This window comes from Bicyclus anynana, chromosome 11 (assembly GCF_947172395.1).
Source record: "Bicyclus anynana chromosome 11, ilBicAnyn1.1, whole genome shotgun sequence".
Classification (NCBI taxonomy): Eukaryota; Metazoa; Arthropoda; class Insecta; order Lepidoptera; family Nymphalidae; genus Bicyclus; species Bicyclus anynana.
Window position 1 is genome coordinate 8,074,081 of NC_069093.1, and position 24,731 is coordinate 8,098,811.

Sequence of the window (24,731 nt, forward strand, 5' to 3'; positions counted from 1 at the left end):
TCGAATTTTACGCGGACGAAGTCGCGGGCGTCCGCTAGTATAAAATAAATAGTTCAAATCCTACGCATTTGTATGGCAAGGCAACGCGTATTCAATAATCATTCGTTGCTGCATCTACGAGTTGTTACACTACACTTAATAGTTTCACAACTCATGAGTTTGCTCTTGATTACGTACGCACAAACTCCTAAAGCTTCGAAAAAAAAATTGAACTTTCATAAGTAGTTATTACCTTAATTGGTATACTTACTCGTCCAATGTTGTCACAACATTCAGGTTTCACGAACCGGTATATTGACCGTGGTCAATATCATCAACTTTTTGAAAAAGTGAAATTATGTAAATGTCGCAGTTAAAGAAGGACGCCAGTGAATTTGTGAAAATCCTAGTATAATATGGTTAGTTTAATATGGTTAGCTCTGTGAATAAAGAAAATGAAAGCCTAGAAACTGCACTTAAGAACGTTTTCGAACCAATGGACGATACTAGGGTGGGTAGACAGACTGCAGAAAACAGGTCGTAGGGAGTCGCTGAATAGTATGCGTATCAAGACTGTGGTTTAAACCATCCTTATAACAAATCAATAGAGGTCAATTCTATACATGAAATATATTTCCAAAAACTATCAGGAGGTGAGTGATACCAAAAATGCAATCAGTAAAATTTTTATCGGTCTGTATGTTCGTTATAGAAACAAAAAGTATTCGACGGATTTTAATGAGACTTGGTACAATTATTCTTCATACTCCTGGGCAGGTTATAGTACTTTTCATGACGCTACGATCAATAGGAGCAGAGCAGGACTTGTAGCATTTTGCCAGCCCTACAGTTCATTGGTTAGGTATTTCTAGATAGTTTTTCGAGACATTCACATACACGCTGATATTCTCATTTTAATGCAACAAAGTTACAAAACTATAAACTTTATAGCTATAAAGACCAAAAGTAACAGGTTAAAGAAGTAGGAACCTGTTAGGTACCTTTTACTTTTTCAAAAAATAAAGGTCAATTTTGAAGGACCCCACGTAGGTACGTTGCGTTTTTACGAGTACCAATGACTCACAAAGGTTAAGAGGCGTAAAATAAAATGAAAAAAATAACCTCAGGTGCACATAACACTTATATTTTAAAGTAACGTGAACTACTAAAAAAAATAAACATTTTTAAATTAAAACAACGAATTCAATACAATATTAATATTACAAGTGGCAAAGGAGCGGCCGCATCAGTTAAAATTTAACTAAAGCAGGACAATACATTACACAATGTCGCATTTGGATTTTGTTGCATCGCTTAATTATATAAAACACATTATGCAATGCACTAAGTATCATATAAATTAATGACAAACGTGAAAGTGTAATTCAATCTTAGGTCTGTCACTGCATATTTTAACTAAAAACAATCAGAACATGATTCATAAAAGAACATAATTGAAAAATTTTAACTAAAGAGTTCCTGATTCTGCTTCCTCCATTAGAGACATTAATAAACATTGTTTAGATAAAATCCGAAAAATCATTTGATACCGATTCTAAATGATAATAAATCACTGTAACATAGAGATAAAAGTAATTAGTAACAAATCGGCCGCTATCGTCCACTTCTATAAAATAAAATGAGAGCCAGTCATTTAAACTTAGATATTACAAACAAACGACAATTGCAACCGTCAACCAACCTGTTGGTTGTGAAACCTCATTGTTGTTGACGGCTACAGTTGGCCTAGTCGTCACCAGACAAGCGTTATGACGTCACCAGACAAGTGTGACAACGTCACCCGTCAAACATGATGACGTCACCCGCCAAGCATGATGACGTCACTCGACAAGCGTGATGACGTCAGACAATAAACACGATGATGTTGGTCTATGGGACTTTCTATGAGTTTTACACACAATTTGTAGACTTTGCAATAAATATCCAAAACGTTAACGAAGTTATATTACATACAACACAGTGAACAACAAGAAACATAATTGTAAAACTATTGGCGACCCGATAAAACCCTTTCGCAATTAAAATTCTATTTTCCTATATTTAAATTAATTAATACAGGGTGTCCCGTAAATATTACGACTTACTTTACAAGTGACAGCTGACATCAAGGCCTACTAAAATAACGCATTTTCAAAGATTTTATACTTGATAATTATTTTTCAATATATGTTACAAGTAATGAAAGTTTGATTTTTTCTACTGCAAAGTAAGTTTTTTCCAAAAAAAAACGGGACTGATAATTTTTTTATGTTTAATGTTTTTTTTGTATGTATTTTTAACGGTCACATTAAAATGAAAATCGTACTAGGCGGTAAAAATATATTAAAATTTATACGTCTTAAAAAAACATTTTATTTTTCAATCTAGTGAAACGATAATGATCCATTAATCATGTGGCAAATATCATTTAATTATAATAAAAAAAAAATACCGGTAAAATGTTTTCTAGACAGGATTACAGGGTTGCAAAATATCATAAGCGCCTCTCAAAATTTCAAACAAAAATTGCCTCGAACGATAAAACTTTTCTAATAGTAAAAAAAAAAGTAACAAACGTTTTTGCTGTTCTCTGTGTTGTGTGTGCCTTTCGCAAAACAATAATACTCCAAAAGTTAATTCTACATGAACTTTCATTATTAATAAATGAAAAATGTAAACCATAACTTTTTTTTAAATCTTTTTCTCACGAATAAATAAAACTTTTCTTGCAGCTGCCTACAACAATGACATAATATTATTTTTAAGCAATATCCATAATAACATATGCGATTGGTAAATAAGTTATTTGATAAGTAAATAATAAGATAACATCGTACATTATTCTTATTATACTTGTCTTTTATATATAAAAAAAAAAAAACATAATTTCAATAAAATTCAATTATAAAATCACATCGTGGCATTAAATCTTACCTACGTCCATAATGGAAAGAGAATCTCCAATATTTACATTCGATCCTACTCCGAACAGAGAATATCATTTGGTACAAAAAAAGTATATATCTATTTATGTATAAAACAAATTACAAAGCCATATTATATTATATATACAATATTACACAAAATCATTCTTAAATTATTTATTGTTACACTTTGCAAAATATGTTCAATGTTGACTAACTTCACTGTTAAAACTAAATAGGTAATCGCAAAAACATTCCAAGGATTAAATTCAAAACGCATTTATTTGAACGACGATGCGATTTATGGGAATAGATATCCTATTTTCAGAAGACATTTCATTTTAGATAACGTAAGATGCCAGCAAAAACATGCTATGTATGTACACAAATTAATCAATAATAGGCACGGAGCACGACGGTGTCGTACCCGTCACAAATACGAAATTCAAAAACGAATACATTCTTGAGTCAGTACGACACGAAGCGTCTCTTTAGTAATTTTCAACATTATTAAAAAAAAATGGCGTCTTATGTTTTTAAATATTTAAAAAACTGTTCACAAAATCTAAAGACTGGTAATTATTAATTAATATATAATTTACGTAATTGTTCTTAGTGTTAAATTTTGAAATACAAATTTTGAATTTCTGTATATGCGGTTGTCACGGAGACGCGTGAGGTTTGTTTTTTATGGGTTGCAACGGCTTCACACGTTACTTGTAAATACTCGCGCTGGTTACTCTGTGTGTATGTAAAATAAAAAAATCTAACTTCCAAAAATAGTATATCGAATATCTAAATTATGTTTACAGGCACCTCAACACAATATTTAAACTTGTATCAATAGCAAGATCTCAGTTATATTAGTCTTTCGCTAGATATCACAAGCATACGTAGTGTGTGAATGTGCGAGATAAAATTAATTTACATATTATACCCATCAGAGCAGATGGTCTAGCACGAATCAGTGACAATGTATTATAACCGCGTCTACTAAAACGCTAGCCACTCACCATCCAACAAGTCCACGTGCTTGCAGCGCTAACGGCAGGACATCCGATTAAACTGATCGTGTGTTGACATAAGTCCAGGATGGTCGCAATCTGCAGGATGTCATGCACATTGCGACCATCCTGGACTTATTAGATGGTAAGTGTTTAGCATTAGGTGGTTGCAATTTGCATATCGTGGGTATAACTACCCGATGTCGATTGGATAATTGGATTGGAAATATCGCGAACTGATAAAAATAAGAGACTATTCAAAAAAGTCCTTTACACAAGCATGTACTGTGATTTTCTGCGTTTGTTAATCTTAAATCACTCAGCAGAAAACATTGTCACGATTTTTTTTCACGCATAAGTTACATAGACTTCTATCAACAGCATAATATAATGCATTGTTATATTACATTTAAAAATAAAGAGACTATCAATATGCTAACTCTCACCTACTATTTGAAGCCATAAAATATAATTAACGTATTCGTCGTCATCAACCCATATTCGGCTCACTGCTGAGCTCGAGTCTCCTCTCAGAATGAGAGGGGTTAGGCCAGTAGTCCACCACGCTGGCCCAATGCGGATTGGCAGATTTCACACACGCAGAGAATTAAGATAATTCTCTGGTATGCAGGTTTCCTCACAATGTTTTCCTTCACCGATTGAGACACGTGATATTTAATTTCTTAAAATGCACACAACTGAAAAGTTGGAGGTGCATGCCCCGGACCGGATTCGAACCCACACCCTCCGGAATCGGAGACAGAGGTCATATCCACTGGGCTATCACTGCGCTGTAATGTAATTAACGTATTATCATTAGCTAAAAATTTGCACAAATCATAATAGCAGCTTATATACATCTATGTAACTTATTAAAGTGCTTCTACGTCATGTCGTGGTCAAGAATTCAAATTAAAAAAAATATATAAAACAACATATTTGTTATAATTAACCTTTATATAGTCTATATCAGTTGCATTTCATACAAATATTCCATTATATTACGTATGTCGCGTTAACGTATCGTACTATGTAAACATTTTTTTATTTAAATTACAAATTAACACCCTATAGCCAAGGCACAAGTGTGGTATTGTATGTCGAAATTCTTTATATACTGTATAGTTTGTCTCGTTTGGAAGTCTGTTTGGCTTTTGATATAGTGGTTAGCTGTAAAAAGACAAGTTTTTAAATAGACAGTTGACAGTCTGTATGTTCATGTGTAAAACTGAAAAACACTTTTCTAATGCGGGTTACAGACCTGCAGTTTAAAATTGTCAATCGAACTGTTCGGTTCAACTGTCCGTGTGTAAACTAAACTGACAACCGTGTAGTTTCTTTAATGATTTTATAAAACTGTACAATTAAAACATTTTTTTGCTGTCGATAATATACAGATGGAGCGTACGGTACAGGACGGTGTCGTAGCCGTTACAAATACGAAATTCAAAAAGTAATACAATCTCGAGTCAGTACGACACGAATCGTCGCATCAGTAATTTTCAATATTATTCAAGAACAACGGCGTCTTATGTTTTTAAATGTTTTAAAAACTGTTCTTTTTTTCATTATTTACAAATTAGCCCTTGACTACAATCTCACCTGATGGTAAGTGATGATGCAGTCTAAGATTAAGATAAGAAGGAAACGGGCTAATTTGTTAGAAGGATAAAAATCCACACCCCTTTTTGGTTTCTACACGACATCGTACCGGAACGCTAAATCGCTTGGCGGTACGTCTATTGTCAGTAGGGTGGTAACTAACCGCGGCTGAAGCCTCCCACCAGCCAGACCTGAACCAATTAAGAAAATCTCAATCGGACCAGCCGGGGATCTAACCCAGAACCTCAGTTTTGTAAATCTACCACGCATACCACTGCGCCACGGAGTTCGTCAACTAAAACTAAAGAAATAAGATGGGGTATTTTTTATTAATTATAATACTAATTTATGTAATTGTTGTTAGTTTTAAAACTTTTCAATGAGTTTCGACGGCTTCAGTACGTTGCTTATAAAGACTCACTTGGTTACTCTGTGCCTCCGGACTTCGAGACAAGAGGTAGGTCTTAAGAACTCCATGACCGCTGAGCGCCTGCGTGAAATCGCTCTATTCGCTCTACCTCTCTATACTGAATCTTGTGCCACTTTATAATGTCCTTTGAAAACAGTATAGTTGTGAACAGTTTAAACTGATAGTCTGTAGCCCACATAACGAAACAAACCTTCATTTTATACAAAGAAATGCGCTTGTTTTCCTACCACTACATCCAAAACTAAACGGACTTCCAAAAATAGATTGACTTTAACATACTACTGTTCAATTTACAATAATAAATAATATATTCTACAGTATACAGTACTACACACCACAACAAACACTGCGTCTCAACTAAAAACGTTACTGACTCCATCACTCCAATCCGTTTTACACTAATTTTATTGTCGGTAGTGCGTGCAAAAAAAAAATTAAACAAAATTATTAAAATAAATAATAAAATAAAATCTATAAATGAGCTAATTGGATAATTTATTAAAACACATTCGAAAGAACAACAATGCTAATATCTTAATTAACGCTCATGTAATTTTTGTCAAAGTTTTATTTAAAAAAAAAGTTTGGAGCTTACTCTTTCAGATCGACTGTCTAAATAGGTGTATGTTACCCCGTAGCATACACTATGTACGTCTCAATACTTACGCCTGAAAAGTGAAAGCCGAGGAGCAGCAGGCCGCGACGTGCGCGCCCGCTAACAGCGTACGGTGAAAGGTGCGCAGAATAGGTTGCGCACAAAAAACGTAACGCTGTCATTCGTTCATCGAATTTTACTGCCCATATTTTTTTCATACCGGGGGCTATTTATGGAAAATAGATTCTTAATGAGTAAACTCCAAAAATAAACTGGGGTTGTAATTTATAAATAAATTGTTTAATATTTGTGAAAACTATGAAGATTTATGTAAATTCCAGAGTGCTAACATATTATTTAGGTTTTAAAGTATTCAGATTTATGAGACAAAACTAATTTAATACACATCGTTCTAAGAATATGAAATGGGGGTATTCGCGAAATTTAGTTAATAGTTTATTTTAGATTATTATAACAATATAGGTTTTTAATTTTCATTATTAACGAGTATCAATGGAGATTATAATTAATAAATTACATGTAAAATAAAATACATAGAAGTTAAGTTTAATAATTAAATATTTAACCGATTAAATTTTTGTATTCATATTTGACTATTGAAATATACTTGAAAGATTTATGTATTTAATTTTTTATATTACAATTCACAAATAAGTTTACATAAGAAAATGGTGAATTCTTTAAAAAAGAAAATTAAAGGAGATGGTCCAAAATTGTATGGAGCCCAGGATCAGTCATTGTACCCTGGCGCAAATAAAAGAAAATATATTTTTAAAATATTTTTGATTAAATATAATAATTAATAATGGCGCATTGATGACGTTTCTAATGCAGTAGTCGATTTGAAGTTTGCTGTCAATTGTCAGTGACATAGTTGCTATAAGGGCGCCATCTTGTTAAAACTCGAAAATTTGGGTTTTAATTTTATTTATTGCTTTTAAAATAGATAGATTTACTCACTTATTTCGATTTTAATAAAATCCTTGTATTTTTCAAATTTCATTGATACGGCTTGCATTAGTGGACCTGAAATGGACCATCACCTTTGCCTGAATTCCAAAACCAAAACAACGTTTTATTATTTAGTCATAAGATCACCAAAAAAAAAAATATCGAGCCATTGAACAAATTTAGTTAAATACCTAAACCTTTCAAGTATTGTGACGTCATCTAAACGGCCCTCTGTATAACCTTGAGACGCGTAACCGCTATATCTACGAATACCATTACATCTAGCGTTACATCAACCAAATTTTCGAGTAAAAATATACCCTTTGCGATTAATACACTCTCAACTATAGCTTGGCAACTTCGTTCGTAACACTCCCGATGTTAAGCGCGGGCCGGGGGGACGTGTAGCGATGAATGAATAATCCACGACTGATGCACGTCATTTCCCCGCACGCACAATTTCACAACGAACTTGCCAGACTATAGCGATCATATTTTAAAATGTACGCAATTTTAAACTTTATGACAAGTAGCATTAAGTCTAAATCTACGTAATATCGTTTACTCAATAGCTGATTTCGAGGAGTGAATATCGTAAGGGTCGTCACACACGATGGATGTCGATATTAGTATACTGTTCGCAATTTTAAATATTGGTCTTATCAAGTGTCATGATACTACGTCATGATACGTCAGTATTGATGTATCATGACGTGTCATGATATAAACGTCAGTATTGACATATCATGACGTATCATGACACTTAATAAGACCAATATTTAAAATTGTCGACAATACTACGTCGACAACGTCTTGCAAACTGCATATTGTCCGATTTTGTGTGTTTCGACCCTAGGGTAGTAAGGTACAGTTGTTTAATCTATGGGGGTTTCTAGCACATCGTAACATAGGCCTTTTGAGTACACAAATTATGATTATTTAAGTAAAAATTGACAAATCGCTTAACTAGTGTCCTATTTTTGTTTAATCTATGTCGATAAATAATTCCTAAGCCGTAATTCATCGTTGGAAGCTCGTATTGTATTCAATGAACTGGTCTATAGTAGAGTATTTTTAATTAATGAACATCTCAAGCTTTATTCTAGCATTTCGCGCAATTATAACTATAATTTCAAACAAACATCTAAGCGGAAACCTCAGATCTACGGGTATTTGTAAAATAAATAAAGGGAGGGGGTCTCTATACACATTAAAAAAGGTATCAGCTGCTGCTATGTGGATATTCGAGTTTTCCATATGGTCGACTTCTCACCTGCAAACAAACAGTAGATATTTACTTGCTACAATGGAATTTACAATTTAGATTTGGTTTTATCCGTATTGTATTAATTCCTTCAATATATTATAAGGAGTGTGGATTTTCATTCTCCTCCTAACAAGTTAGCCCACTTCCATCTTAGACTGCATCATCACTTACCATTAGGTAAGATTGTCAAGGGCTAACTTGTAAAGAATAAAAAAAAAATTAACAGTCAAAATTTGATAAAATAATGATATTTTTAAATGTATTTATTTTCATTTTTATTTTTTTTTTAATTTTAATGTGTCAGATGAATTACTGAAAGAGAACAACCATAGTCCAGTAGGCCTAATATGCAACCAAGATATTTCGTGAAGAGAAATAAACAAAAGTGTAACTGGAATTATCGCTCTAAATATCCCTTTCATTGCTTTGGGAAGAATGAGATGGAATTGGAACAACTCCGCAGCATTGGTCGACATTTGTCTATTTCTCTTCAAGAGATTTGTCGTTGATCGCATGCTAGACATACAATAAAAGAATTTGATACAGACACTAACCTGTCCTATGAGATTCCCCCGCGATGTGATGTCTAGGCACTATGTACTTCGACTCTTGGAACATGGACAGCATCAAATCCTCCGTAGTCGGATACTCGACCTCATTAATACTGGCCACCAGCGGGGAGCTCTCGTAGTTCCTATTGGAGTCCCTCGACGACGGTGACGTAGTAGACCGGGACGGGTAGTCAACGGACCGGGGCCGTCTCGTGTCGACGGGGGTCATTTTTGGGTTCACGTGAACATCCTTATGGATGTACGGCTCAATCGGCATGCTCGATTCGTTTTCGTAGTCGCTCAGCTCGTCATTCGTCAAGTCGCCGTTCACTTCGACTATCAGCGGCCTCTGAAGCGTCGGCGACTGCACTGACGTCGTATGTATGGCGTCATGTATCGAACTTGAACTTTTAGACGGTGAAGCGTTCACTCTCTGATCTTTCAAATCAGTTTTCGGATTGTCCATTTCTTCTATGACTTCTGTGATTTCGTTCAAACTCTCTGTGGCTATTTTCGCGAATTTGGGCATCCTCAACGCCCAGTGACCGCCTTCTTCAGTCGAACACGTGTGCACTACGTTCGGTTTTTTGCGTCTGTAGAACAACATGTAAGCGGAGTTGTTGACCAGTTCGCTGTAAACGTTCTCGTCATCGACCGCTGTGACCCTCGAATCGTCGAATTTGTACCACCGCGCGTCGTATGGGTTCTTACAAGCGGCCGTGTAGTGACCAGTTTCCAAATCGTCCCCATGGTGATAGCAAATGGCGTACAGGTCGTATATGTTCTCGTGTGGATTACTTGAAGGTTTCGAGTGTCTCCGTCTTGGGGACCGCGAGTGACTCGGTGACTCAACGTTAGGTGAGTTCCTTCGCACTAGATGAGGGGTCATATCGAAATCGTTAACTGGAAACTCAACCATCGTGGTAAGCTTTGTACTTGTTCGACCTTTGGCTTGTCTGAAAAAGGGTTAGTAGTAAAAATTCAATTAATTAAATAGAACAAGTTTAATACATAAAGCTGTATATGTTAATACTCACTGTCGAAAGCGTTTGAGATGTATCACCAAAATGTCCGGAAGAGACCACAGACCGAGAGTTTTCACAACGGGCATATATCTCTGGCATTGTGGACATCTGAAAAACATCAAAGTAAAGAAATGCATATCGGGTGGCTTTGGATGTATGAACTGTCTGTGAACATCTCGGCCTAACCAAAGATTTCAGTCTTTGAAGAAAGACCATTCTCCCTTCTTCCAAGCTTAGTCCTTAAACGCGTCCACTATATTTTCAAATAAACAGTCCCCTCACAAACACTTTCAGGCCTCAATTGTTCTCGATTGTATCTTCAATACATTCAATTCGACTAGCAGATCTAGGTATTAATTCGACAGTAATAATTACGTGGATTGTGTATGTCCTATACCAGGGTTTCTCAAACTTTCGGCTCCACGAACCCCCATTAAAATTTCCAAGTGACAGCGAACCCCTTACTAACTAATCACCCCCCCCCCCCCAACAAATTTAACTGTTGAAGAAAATAAGGTTTTTATTTGAATAAAAGGCAGCACATAAAGTACCAAAAGAAATGTCTTTGTAATATTAATGTTTTGGGTGTGCTTGTATCTTGTCGCAAATGGATTCAATGTTAGAAGTAATTTTGGACAATTTTAAACTTAATTCTGACTATCAGTATCAGTTACGCAAATCTTGTCGCGAACCCCCTGCCGTCAAATGGCGAACCCAGGACTTCGCGTACCCCACTTTGAAAAACCTTGCCCTACACTATATACTATAACATACCTCCAGGCGTCCTCCTGCGCGAGCTGCTCGGCGCGCGTGTAGTGCGCGAGGCAGGCGTGCAGCGTGAGCGGCGCCGCGGCACCCGCCGCCGACACGTGCACCTCGCACGCCTCGCCCGACTCGCGGATTATGCTGAGCCAATGATAATTTATTTAAAGAGAAGACGGGTTATATGGGAATTATTTACTAAAACCCACTCGGACCTCCGAGCCACCCTCAGCGAATTATTGGTAAGCTCTGGAACCTCGCGCAAATTTGCTTGTGCCTACACAGTCCACTAAACGCCTCTAGTGTTCGTCAATGCGTGCGAATAATTCGTCTACCGCGTACCACCATTGCAAGTCGCTACCTTCCTCATGGCGCATAATATAAACAGCCAATCATTTTGTTGATTATTATCTTTGCAAATAGACTCTTGACCAAAGAATGATTGATGTTTCAGAAACGTAAGTTTACTCAAAATAGTCATTTATCAGACGCCAGGAACAAAGGATTGGAGGATTGGAGATGTAAAAAATGCAATCAGTAAAATTTTCGTCTATATGTTCGTTATATAAACAGAAACTACTCGACGGATTTTAACGAAACCTGGTACTTCTTCATACTCCTGGGCAGGTTATAGTTTACTTTTCATCACGCTACGATCAATAGGAGCAGAGCAGTGAAGGGAAACGTTGGGAAAACGGGAGAAGTTACTCCATTATTACAGCGATACTACTGTAAAGGCTGTATTAAAGAGGTCTAAGGGCGGAAGACGTCGGGGCGTCCGCTAGTACATAATAAATTTTAAAAAATGGGTTCAAGTTAGGCTCAGGTCTCTCCTACAAGCAAGGGTACAAGAAAGGTTCATGTCTCACCTGTCCCTGTGCGCCGGGTCCCAGAGCAGCTCGAGCCGTAGGTGAGGATACTTGTCGTGAGCACACAGCGCCTGCTCTACATCCAATGCGAAGAGCGGGTGTGGTAGCTGGAACAAATTACTCTTTTACACTCTTTATCTATCTTATTCTAATAATTTGGATCTGTAGTCAGATCTAAAGAAGTGTAAAGTGTACATATCAAATTTCTTTCTAGAAACACTAAACGCTTCGAAAATGTTATAGTTTGTAGAAAGAGTTTTACTCTGGATTAACACTTATGCTACTTTTTATCCCGAAAAATCCTTGTTTCCCGAGATTTGCGAAAACTAATGATATTAATGACATGAATGTTTGTTACTCTTTCACGCCTCGACTACTGAACCGAATTACCTGAAATTTGGTAATAAGATATATTATAGCTTGGTTTAACACATAGGCTACTATTTATCCCTGAAAAATCCATGGTTCTCGAGGGATTTGTGAAGAACTAAATTCCGCGCGGACGAAGTCGCGGGCGTCCGTTAGTGCTATAATAAATCTTTTAACAATTTAAAATTCACATAAAGTTCTAACGAATAAAGGAAATTTTGACTTTTATTAGCGCAAGACTATATTGCATAAAAATAATACTTTTTTTTTATTATTTTTTTATTTTGAATAAGCAACCGCTTAGCTGCAATCACGCCTGATGGTAAGCGATGATGCAGCCTATGGTGGAACGCGCTTGCCTAGAAGATGCGACTACTCACTCACCACCTACAATATGGGTATCTTCATACCCATATTGTAGGTGGCGGGACTGAAGCTGGGAGAGCATTCCACATCTTTGCAGTGCGTATAAGGAAAGAGGAACTAAACCGCTTAATACGCGTCCGAGGGATTTCGACGACGTAGCGCTGCAGGTCTCTGCGATGCCTAGTAGTCCTGTGGTAAAACGGTGAAGGTGGGACAAGATCGAACAGTTCCTGAGCGCACTCCCCGAAATATATCTTGTAGAACGCCGATAGTCAGGCAACCTTTCGGCGATACTCCATTCATCCATCATCAGACTGGAACACAGCAATGCTGTAAGGTTGAAGAAATAACTAATTAGAAACTACAGAATGTCCCACCTCTGGCTGCAAGTAGGCCGGGTCCCTGGGGCGGTGCGCCTCAGCGATCCTCGCCCGGAAGATGTCGCTGCCCTGCGCGTTCTCCAGCACGCACTCCGCTATGACCTGGCTCATCTCCTTCAGCATTAGCTTCTGCAGGTCCTCGTACGAGATCTCGCGGGGCACCTGCATCGCGTACGGCGATCCTGGAGAATAGACTCTAATGACATAAATGCTTAGAGGAATAAAAACAATAAAGACATATTAAAGGTAATATAATGATTTTTAAAAAAGCATCTGTTTGTGCTGGTTTTTTGGCTGGTGACTCGTGCTGGTAGAGGAACTACTGCTGGTAAGCAATTTCAGGTACAAACAGACATACTAGACAATTCAAAACTGCGTCTCAAGTTATATCGTGGGTCGCCTGGCCTACAATAGGCAAGTCGAAAAATTATCATATTTTTCGAGACGTGAGACCTGAATGCATAAAATTTTCAATTTTAAATATTTTTTGACATTTATTCCTCTATTTTGTTGTTTATCAAGTAACATTGTGACGTCATACACTGCAAGACGACAGCGTTTTTGACATTTGGAAAAATTGTTAAATTATTTTAATTTTTAAATTAAGGTTCCTATGATATCTTTAACTTTTATTAATTAACATTGATATATTACAGACCCTTATCCAACTACTACACGAAATGAATATCATCATCATCATCATCATTATCACCCATATTCAGCTCACTGCTGAGCTAGAGTCTCCTCTCAGAAAGAGAGGGGTTAGGCCAACAGTCCACCACGTTGGCCCAATGCGAATTGGCAGACTTCACACACGCAGAGAATTAAGAAAATTCTCTGGTATGCAGGTGTCCTCATGATGTTTTCTTTCACCGTTTGAGACACGTGATATTTATAATTTAATTTCTTAATATGCACACGACTGAAAAGTTGGAGGTGCATGCCCCGGACAGGATTCGAATCTACGCCCTTCAGAATTTGAAACAGAGGACATATCCACTGGGCTATAACGACTGAAATGAATATGGTTCATATTAAATTTGATACGAGTCAACTACGATAATAAAGCCGCGGTTAACAGTATAAGATAATGGGGATGATGACTAGGTTTGAATATATTGATTTTTGTGATACATTCGGGTAAATAAGGTCAATGTTAACTAATTTATACATAAAAAGCAAAGATTGTCTGGATATTTGCAAAATAAATGAGATTATAAAATTTCAAAATCTATTAATTTTTTTTATCGTAATTAGATGAAAATTCATACAGTTTGAGCTTCCTTACATTAGATGTGACATTTTTTAATAAATGAACTATAAACATAAACGCACAAATAACAAAGATATTAGTAATTTTGTTTAAACGCCCATACAAACCTAATGATCAGCGAGCCAACGACGTCACTAAATCGTGCCATTTTGTATGGAGCGTTTTTCAGAGATCCGCGGCAGCGCCGCAAATCTGACCCTTTAAATCCCTGTAGCTCCGAAAGTAATGATCGCAGATGCCTTGTTACTTTTACAAAATTGCTTTACTATTAGCATACTCTTAATTTATATACAATTTAAAAAACTGTCATCATCCCTATTGTTTAAGGTACATTTGTACAACCAACAATGCACAGTTAGAAACAAATGAAGCATACAAACCGAATCTGTCCCCATCGAGCATGTTAACCCACAACAACAACAGATACGGCGTGGTGGGCGCCTGCAGCAGCGGCGGCGCCTCGACACTGTACAGGGCGCCCAGCTCTATGCCGGCGGGCTCCCAGCTCGCGCGACCGGTACACCAGCCTGCAAACGAGTCATTACAAATGAGACGATCTTAGCACTAGCTGACGCCGCGCGGTTTCACTCGCGTGGTTCCCGTTCCCGTAGGAATACGGGGATAAAATATAGCCTAAAGCTTTCCTCGATAAATGGGCTATCTAACACTAAAAGAATTTTTCAAATCGGACCAGTAGTACCTGAAATTAGCGCGTTCAAACAAAGCTCTTCAGCTTTATAATATTAGTATAGAGTATAGATATAGCTTTACAATACATTTAGTCATCTTCAAGTAAAAACTTTTTACAAATAATTTGCCCTATTTGGGCGAAAGTGGTCAAAGTCCATTTTCAGTTGGCAGACAGTCATGTCATGCTTTAGTAAGACAAAGGCAACTTTAGGGGGTCTTTTGGGGTTTGGGGCCTTTTAGGGGTTGGGGCGTCTTTTAGGGGTTGGGGGGCCTTTTATGGGCTGGGGGGCCTTTTGGATTCAGGATTCCTTTTAAGGACCCTGGAACTTACCAGCTGGCTTCAGATCACGACTTACAACTAAAGCAAAAACATTACCCTCCTTACGCAATCGGGTAAAAAGTTTCGTTACAACTTATTGACGTGACAACGTCTTATAATTCGACGAAGACGAACGAAGATAACATGACGAACGTCATGCGTCGTACCCTCGCTCTAGGGTTGCCAACTTTTTATTCAAGAAATAAAGTATATTCTGGTCTATGAAGATTATTAAACAGTATTTTAGAAAAACGAACAGTATTTTATTTATTTATTGTTTTAAATACGTTAATTTAAATTTTCTTTTGAAAAACGCATCCATTCCATCAGTATTCGACGTTGTCACATTCAACTATCGTCAGTAAACCGACTTTACAGACAATCGATTTTTGGTCTTAATTTTTTCCGTCTACCCCCCTTTCACAACTCGCGATAAGGTTCCAAAAAGATAAAAAATAAATATGACATCACTAACCATTCTCGTTGATCTCAGCCAGTATAATATGGTCACGGTCAATGCCAGTGTCTCCATGTAGTGCTGTCCGGAGGTCGTCCATTGTGGAGTTTGGAGGCAACTCCACACCAATGCGAACTTGCCGAGGTTGCTGATTTACATACACAACCTAGAAGAATACATAACACATACATTTGTTTTCCTTATGTATTTTAACTAAGGCTGTGGCGTGGATAAGGTTTTTAACTACTGTATATACCTATAACATTACATATGTACAGTGGTATGCGCGGTGGATTTACAAGACGGAGGTCCTGGGTTTGATCCAGGTTCTGTCAGGTTAATTGGTCCAGATCTGGCTGGTGGGAGACTTTCGGCCGTAGCTAATTACCACCTTACCGACAATACCCCCAATCGATTTAGCGTTCCGGTAAGATGTTGTGTAGAAACCGAAAGGGTACCTAACCTAACAAGTTAGCCTGCTTCTATCTTAGAAATCAAGATTGAAACGAACTGTCACCCGCACCATCCAACATGGAACAAACTGTAATAGGATAGTGATACATTTCATTATTTAACTACAAACTTACATTAACAGGTAGCGGAGAGGGCTGAGCGGTCGCGGGCTTGGTGGGTAGCTGCACACTCACACAGTGGAACGGATCAAACGTACATGATGTGCGATCACATTTTGCACATGTTAGCGCTGACCTGTAAAATTATATACTTACATATATTAAAAGTATAAATATATTGCAGTTACAATGTTACATCACAATAACAAGTGAATAATGTATAACACAAGTTCTCTAGAAACCAAGACTTTTTGGGGGGGAAAAAGTGACACTGCATTAGTAAATTTATCCAAGTAGACAGATATTATAATACATTTAGAAGAAAAAAGTAGTAATATGCACACTTTAAAAACTTTTTCTACCATTGAAAATTAATTTTTAAAAGTAGTATTACATTACATTGGTAATTTAATCTGCAATGTATAACCCAAATCAGTACATTAAAATATTAATTACAACAGCTACAGCATTGAAAAAACTGACTCAAGAAAGAAAAATTCCAAAAATCCGAAATAACTTGGTCACCCTAGGGATTTTTGGTAAACTATTCAGATTAGTTTTAGATAATTAGGTGGCGTATCTACTATATGCTCATTATTCATTAAATACGGGACACTGTATATATTATATTATCAAATCTAGTCATGTCAAATTCAATTTTGATTACATATTTACTAATTTTTTTTTTAATATTAGGTAATTCAATATTTTTTATTCTAGTAATAATATAAATTTACCTATACTGTGCTTGAAACACTGCCTGAACAAACGAGCTGTTCCTCCGAGCGTGATTTGCAAGTGTTTCTGCTGCCACTACCTCATCTGATTTCCCTACTGTATTCTGAAATAAATAAAAACCTTTTGCTATATTCTGTCATAACCATGAAAACATTTAGTTTGTTACAATATTGTTACATTAAATAAATTATAGGACAAACTTGGAACAATTTGGCAAAATACAATCTGACCAATTTTGCTTTGACAGTTTTAGGATTATTGGTAAAGAAAATGATCATCAATTTAAAGGCCTTTAAATAAAGTCCAATATTCAATATAATCCCAAATTCAGAGCAAATTTAACCTTAAGATTTATGAATTTAAGGTTGAATTTGCAAATTTTGCAAATTTGAGACTGCTTGAATTGAATGCCAAGAAGTTGTGTTTGGCACTCTTGGATTTTTTTGGTTGCTGATTGTGTATTTACTTTTTAATAGGAGATTGCTGTTGATAGCTTTTCCAACACTTCCAACAATTATAGTCATATATCAACCAATTTACACAAAACCACTTTGTTTTAAAATATGTATATAGATTATCATAGAATTAATAAAAATGATCATCACATTTTTTGACTCTCATTTCACAACATTCACCTTTCAGTTTGCAAATATTATAATCATAATTCATATAAAAACAGAATTCATACTTTTATAGTTTTGTATTTTTTCTTTGTTGCTGTGTTGAGATCCTCATGTACTTTGTCTAGCAGCCAAAATAGAAATTCCTGGGCGTCGTGTTGACTGTTCCCTCTGTATTGGTTACCATGCCTTTCCACAGCAGCCTGAAAATGTATAATTAACATAGAAACTGATATACATATTTTACACTACCATTGCTGCAAGTTATAGTCAATCTGAGCCGAGATAGCCCAGTGGATATGACTCCTGCCTTCCATTCTCAGGGTGGATTATAAATCTGGTCTTTAAGACTTTACTTTTTTAATGCAATTTAAGAAATTAAATATCATGTGTCTCAAACAGTCAAGGAAAAACCATCATGAGGAAACCGGCATGCCTGAGAATTTTCTTAATTCTGTGTGAAGTCAGTCAGTAAAATTTTGTCTGTTTGTATGTTTGTTATAGAAACAAAAACTACTCAATGGATTTTAACGAAACTTATTACAATTATTCTTCATATTCCTGGGCAGGTTATAGTATACTTTTCATCACACTACGATCTACAGGAGCAGAGCAGTGAAGTGAAATGTTGGGAAAACAGAAGTTACTCCATTTTTAGAGCGATACTACTGTAAGCGCAGATAAAGTCGCGGGCGTCTGCTAGTCATTAATACAAAACTATTAGATTCCATTCACATTTTGTCAGTTTTTTACACAGTTACAGTAATCATTAAATAAACTTTAATAGCTTATTATCTACATCCGCCAACACCAGCTTTACAAGCGGAAGCTTTGGCTATCAGTTTAACATTTTTAGCAGCTCAGTAATAAATTGCACTAAATACTGTTATTTCATCATTTATTTAATTTGCAATACACACATCATTGTTAGGGATTTTTCCTGTTCAACAATTAAAAGAAACAAAGAAAATATTTCCTCTAAACTACTTAGTACTAATAAATATTGTTTGCCTGTGTAAGTAAATAATAAAACTTTAGGATCTTTATTAAATTTCATTGAGAGATAAAAACACTGCTGTTCCTCATCAAATGTCACCCTCATCAATAACTAAAATTAATTGAGAATTGAAAGTTTTTTCTGTAATTTCTATTGGTTGTCAATACAATTGTCTTTCTCTCGTTTCAAGATATGTTACTGTCATAGGCCTACAGAAGTATTGGTCAAAAATATATAATTGCTCAAACCTTAAAAGCTGTGCTCATGTCTGGTGTGTACCTACAAGACCATAGAGCTTTCAGTAGAGCTGCCAACTGTTCCGTCACTTCTCCTCTAGTACCGTACTTCTTAGAATTTATCTTGTTCCTTTTCTGCAAATCAATCTGAAAATAAATCCATACTTAATATTATAAATGCAAAAGTGAGTTAATTTAGAAGGCTGAAAGCTTACACATTGCCAAAGGTAATTAAAAGAACATAGGATCATCCAGGTACAGGACATTGCAATATTTACGAAGTTTTGGTATACAAGCTGCACAATACAAAATTTTAGATATAACCAGCAAAATAGGAGTGTGGCGGCAGGATATCACTCCATAAGAGACTTCTGCCCACCCAGTTTCCTCTTTTTAGCGCACTTTATGTAAAACCTACAAGTAGTTACCCGCAGCTTATTTTCAAGACGTCATAAAGATTGCACCATACTATAAAAAAAATAATGTTTGCTTTGAGATACATTGCAGAACAAACTTAATTCTTCTGTCTTTCCAAATGAAATTATTCAAGGAATTCTTCAAAGGCCAGCAAATTACTTATTACAGTCTGGCAATTGCTGATGACACTCCCGTGATGTGCGGGCGGTGAAGTGAGATGTGTAAGTCATGGATTTTCATTCGTTGCTACACTCCCCCCGGCACGCTCTTGCATCGGGAGTGTTATGAACAAACTTGCTAAGCTAAAGCAGTGCACCTGGTGTAGCAAATGTATGTGGGTTATGGTGACTACCTAACATGAGTTGTTAGACATGCTTGTTTTATAGTGATAAAAAAAAAATAAAGAACAATATACAGCAAAACTAATACAATAGCAGTAAACCAATAATCATCTTACATAATGACAATAGTGCATTAGTAAAACAAATACCAATTGTTACATAAAGTTTTAGTAAACTATGCTTTAATTAAATTAGATGCAGTTTGGCAGAGATTTACTTAAGTCAAAGTTTGTTTTTATAAATTTAATTACAATTAGATATTGTGAACTGACCTTATAATGTTCTAAAACAAAATATTCAGCAATGACGTCAGTGTGAGAAAGGCACTGCAGTACAGCATTCATGTAACAAGTGTTGCCGTGGTTCTTGATGCCTGTGGCCGCTGGGACCGTGCCCGGAGGCCAGGGCGGCTCTCCGGTGCATGGAACACGGTCACCGTTCGCAGTGGCCGGGGCAGACTTCACCTGTAAATCAAGGCAATGTCAGGGTCGAATTGATGAAAAATGTTCGTATTTTACGACCAACCTGCGTCACACTTACACCAGATACGCTCACCGTACTCATGTGTTGCGCGATCTTATTCAAAAATATCTTCCATGACGGCCTTCTGAACAACTTCCTTTCCAGGCCACCCTCGTCTTTTTGCGTAACGTTTATTACAGAGCTTGCGCTTGAAGGCTTATTTTCACTGTCGGTGGTCTTACTTTTGCTTGAACTAGGCCTCGATGTCCCAAAGGGGTTGCGAGGCAAGGTAAAAGTACGTTTTAATCGGGAGCCTTCTACCTGTTTTGGTGTCATATTCGCTTCCGCGACTTCGTTAATGAGTTCACTTTCCGAACATGATTTTAAAACTGATGATAAATTATTTGTAGACATAATAAAAGTTAAATTCAGACTATCCTACAAAATTAATTTCATAAAACTAGAAAAAAACCAGAAAACCAATTAGAAAACATTGATATGCTACTGACATAAGCGCCATATTGTATTCTATGACATAAAATTATTGTCTTGTCTTTGCTCGGTGGTCTACATTATTTATGTCTTTAAATATAATAACATGTCAATCAATGTCAATATAGTATCATGCATGTAACATGACATTAATAATCGTAATCATAGAATTATAATTGTACCGAATCGTAAATCTATGATCGTAATAAAAGATTAGAACTCAGAGCCATAAAACCAGTTTAACAAAAAAACTAACATATTGACATGACAGTGACAGCTGACACACAGGTGATTGTCACTGTCAATTCAGCAGAAATCTTTTTGTCAGTGTCAACTAATGTCAATTGACAGTCAGTTCAGTTCAGTCAGTAAAATGAAAAATCGAACAAGACGAAATACGAATCCATTGTAATGAAAATGGCAAACCAAAGAATTATTTAAAAAGTTCTCTGTGATTCTGACTGTTGTCCCCATCCCAGCTCGGTAATAAGTGATAATTATTAAATAAAATGTGTTTATGTGATTAGTGACTTGTGCGATTTTAATATTGTATTTGGATTGCCGTGATCAGTTTTACTGAAACTGAAGGATTTTCTTCAGGCGTGAAATGTATGGGTAAGCTATTTTTATGGATAACAGAGCTTTCCTATTTTTATATATCGCAGTTACGTATAATTCATAATAGATACGTAGTTATTCATGTAAACGTCGGCGGATGTTAGTGCTTATTTATCGAACTTATCATGTAAAATTATCTTTATATATTTGGTAAATAATTATATTTGGACATTTATATTTATGTGCGTTTTATTTCAGTAATTTAAAAAAATGTCTTCATACGAAAAATTAAAGCTTCTTGTTTGGAAGAATTTTCTTTTGCAAAGAAGACATAAATGGCAAACTGCATTTGAAATAGCATCCCCTGTAATATTTTCTTTATTCTTAATATTAATACGATGTCTCGTCGATCCGGAATCAAAACCAGAAGTATCCTATCCACCTTTCCGCCCAACATATTTCAATATGTCTGGAAAACATTTGTAAGTAATTTTAACTTGTAATATTATACTTTATAGAGTAGTAAAACCTTAAAAAACGTTTTAACTCGTTTTATTACGAAATTTGAATATACTTAAATAACTGAATTTGTTTTTATTTTTTTCATGTCATTCACACTATTGTTTTTTTTTATCCTTTGCATAGAGGGAATCTCACAACAGCAAGGAGAGAAGGCACATTGGCTTTTTCTCCTGAAAATCCACTAACCAGAAAGGTGACCCAGGATGCCATGGCAATGGTGGCATTGGATAATCTAGATGGGTTTATAGCACTACTGTTTGACACTAAAATGCTCCCAGACCCCAAAGGGTTCAATGATTCTGCAGCACTTGAAACAGCATTAACTCAACCAAATGCTATGAATCAAATTCTTGTTGGTATACAATTTGATGACAGAATGGCAAGTGAGTACCCAACATTATTTGACCATATATATTCAGAGGCACAATTATCCGCCCACATTAATATACTCGCGTCATATTAAAATGCGCGGATAATTGTGCCTCTGAGTATATAATTTTCTTGGCTTTCATAGAAGTTTTAGAATCTCCTTAAATTTTTTATTACATCTGTTGAGTAAAATAAATTTTTAAATAATTTTACAGTAATAGGTCCTTATTCACGCTTAATTTATTCGCGTTTTAACTTTCGCGGATTAAAAAATTACGACCTATAATTCCTTTTTATGCAGCTAAAGATTTCGTTATTCGCGGATCTGAATACCGAAAATGACGTAAAATCGACAAAACTTGCAAATTTTGCCAAAATTGCAAATAAAATAGACATATAGGAAAATCGACATCTGCGTTAAATACTGATACCGCAAATAAAAATACGTGTGGTAGCTTATTCGACTCATTAAGTATGACGTCTAAATAAATGTGCAAAAATTACAGACCTGCACATAAACAATTGCAAAAGATATAAATAATCAAAGATTTTTAAAAATGGGAGTCTACATTAATAGAAATTACTCCAAAACTATTGGTGTTAGAGAATTTTTACAATAAGACCCTTAAAGAAGAGGAAATTTCGTAATAAAAATATTAACTCTTGAAACTTGATCTCTATTAATAATATGTTTTATTTATTGTTTAAAGTGGGGTTCCGCGCGGCCGCTAAACGCGATCGCATTATTAGAAAGCGGACGGCTCCAGTAATTATTTTTTTCTTGTATTTAATACTAATTTAAAAAAAAAAAATACTTATAATCTTGACTCTTAAAAGAATAAATGACTGTCAGAAAAAAAAATTTTCCTCAAGTTTTCAAAGAGTTAGACAACTGTTACTTAATAAATTATTTCCGATGTTCCGCCTTAATAAAAGTGGACGCAAAAGCTGAAACAACTGTCCTAAAAATCTTATTCTTCTTGGATCTCTTTTTGAATTTGAATTTAAGTGGTATGCAATTCATAGATGCCAAAACACACTGTAGACTCATAATGAAATAGCGTCGGAGAAGGAATTTTTAACACAACTTGCTTGTATGGTGCCTACCCTAAAGAAAACCCTGTGCACACCACTGTCTGTAACTATATACTGTATGTAGTACTACATTTTACATTGTGTATACTTGAGTATGAGCAAAGTATCCATTTAAAAATAAATATCAACTTGTTATGACTCTAAAAATAATTAAGAGTTCAGTTGACACAGTTCTCTTATCACTTGCCCCAATTTGTAGATGCTACAGAGTGGCCCGATGATATAGAAGTGGCATTGAGATTTCCAGCTGTAATGAGGATTCCGATGCTTGAACATCCATTGAGAATCAGTTGGAGGACAAACCTTTTGTTTCCATTGTTTCCTCAACCTGGTCCAAGGGAACCTGAGGACATGTACGGAGGGAAGACTCCAGGTTGGTTATATATTTATGTTATTAAAATTGTTCATCATATTTCATTATTTCAGTAGCCTTATTGATTATGTCTTATCAAGTGTCATCTTCAAATCATAGTTTGGCAATGAATTTATGAGATAAGCTGGTCTGTCTTTAACCATTATCTGTATAGATTTTTCGTTTTTTTAAAAAACATTTTGCACAGTGAATAAAACAGATGTCAATTTAATCAATTAATAAACTGTGCATGTTTTCTAACATTATTATTATCTGAAAGATTTGGCTAAAACAAACATCAGTTTTCTACATTCTATAGTTACCAGAAACCTGCATACCAGAGAATTTTCTTAATTCTCTGCGTGTGTGAAGTCTGCCAATCCGCATTGGGCCAGCGTGGTGGACTATTGGCCTAACCCCTCATTCTGAGAGGAGGCTCGAGCTCTGCACAGAGCCGAATATGGGTTGATACCGAAAGTTATATAAATACTAACGGACTCCCAGCGATTTTACACATGCATTGTTCCCGTTCCCTATGAATACGAGGATAATTTGTAGCTTATGCTACTCGCTGATAATGTTGCTTTCCAATAGTGAAAGATTGTTTTTGAATCGGTTTAGTGGTTTATGTGTGAAAGCGTAACGAACAAACAAACACATTTATATTCGCATTTATAATATTAAGCAAGGATTAGTTGTGTACGTTAGATTTGATTCCATGTTACGTCCCTACAAAATCACCGCAAAAAAAGTTATCTACAGGTAGGCTACGAAACTGAGTGCACACATGCACAATTTTGTCTTTATTTCTATTATTTATTTATGTATAATAGTATAGTTTTTACACTTCCTAAACACGCAATTCAACATTGTAGACGATGTTTAAGTTTTATTTGTTAACCGACTTCCAAAAAGGAGGAGGTTCTACGATCGGCTGTATGTATGTTTTGTAAATAACATTGGTTGTTGACCACAACTGACATTGAAATGTGGAAATTTCCTTTTTTGAGCGCCTCATTTCTCATGACCTAGTAACACATCTAACAATATTTAACATCATTGGTTTTTACGACTTAACCCGCGAAATAATTTACGCTGACGCGCGGCAGAACGCGACGATTAGAAT

General features: G+C 35.8%; 2 protein-coding genes across 4 annotated transcripts in view; one reads left to right on the forward strand and one right to left on the reverse strand.

Annotated features, from left to right (window-relative positions):
- Window positions 1–1,102: 1,102 nt before the first annotated feature.
- LOC112052058 (ubiquitin carboxyl-terminal hydrolase 31) lies at window positions 1,103–20,732 on the reverse strand. 3 transcript variants are annotated; one of them, XM_052884203.1, is made up of 14 exons: window positions 20,311–20,732; window positions 20,028–20,219; window positions 19,010–19,144; window positions 17,833–17,967; window positions 17,144–17,247; window positions 16,422–16,542; window positions 15,853–16,000; window positions 14,749–14,895; window positions 13,093–13,277; window positions 11,981–12,087; window positions 11,124–11,255; window positions 10,362–10,457; window positions 9,328–10,280; window positions 1,103–8,779 (listed from the first exon to the last, which is right to left on the reverse strand). In XM_052884203.1, exons 1-14 carry the CDS (start codon window positions 20,629–20,631, stop codon window positions 8,739–8,741), a joined length of 2,817 nt encoding a protein of 938 aa, XP_052740163.1. In that variant the 5' UTR covers window positions 20,632–20,732; the 3' UTR covers window positions 1,103–8,738. The 3 variants fall into 3 exon arrangements, with proteins under 3 accessions (XP_052740163.1, XP_052740162.1, XP_052740161.1); XM_052884202.1 differs by having other exon boundaries at window positions 19,010–19,132; window positions 20,296–20,732; XM_052884201.1 differs by having other exon boundaries at window positions 20,296–20,732.
- Window positions 20,733–21,051: 319 nt separating this feature from the next.
- Window positions 21,052–24,731, forward strand: part of LOC112052069 (phospholipid-transporting ATPase ABCA3) — a 43,132-nt gene continuing 39,452 nt past the window's right edge. Inside the window, exons 1-4 of the mRNA XM_052884231.1 lie at window positions 21,052–21,318; window positions 21,526–21,749; window positions 21,913–22,172; window positions 23,453–23,626. Of these exons, the coding sequence (XP_052740191.1) occupies window positions 21,538–21,749; window positions 21,913–22,172; window positions 23,453–23,626 (646 nt within the window). The 5' untranslated portion in view covers window positions 21,052–21,318; window positions 21,526–21,537. The remainder of the gene's footprint in view (window positions 21,319–21,525; window positions 21,750–21,912; window positions 22,173–23,452; window positions 23,627–24,731) is intronic.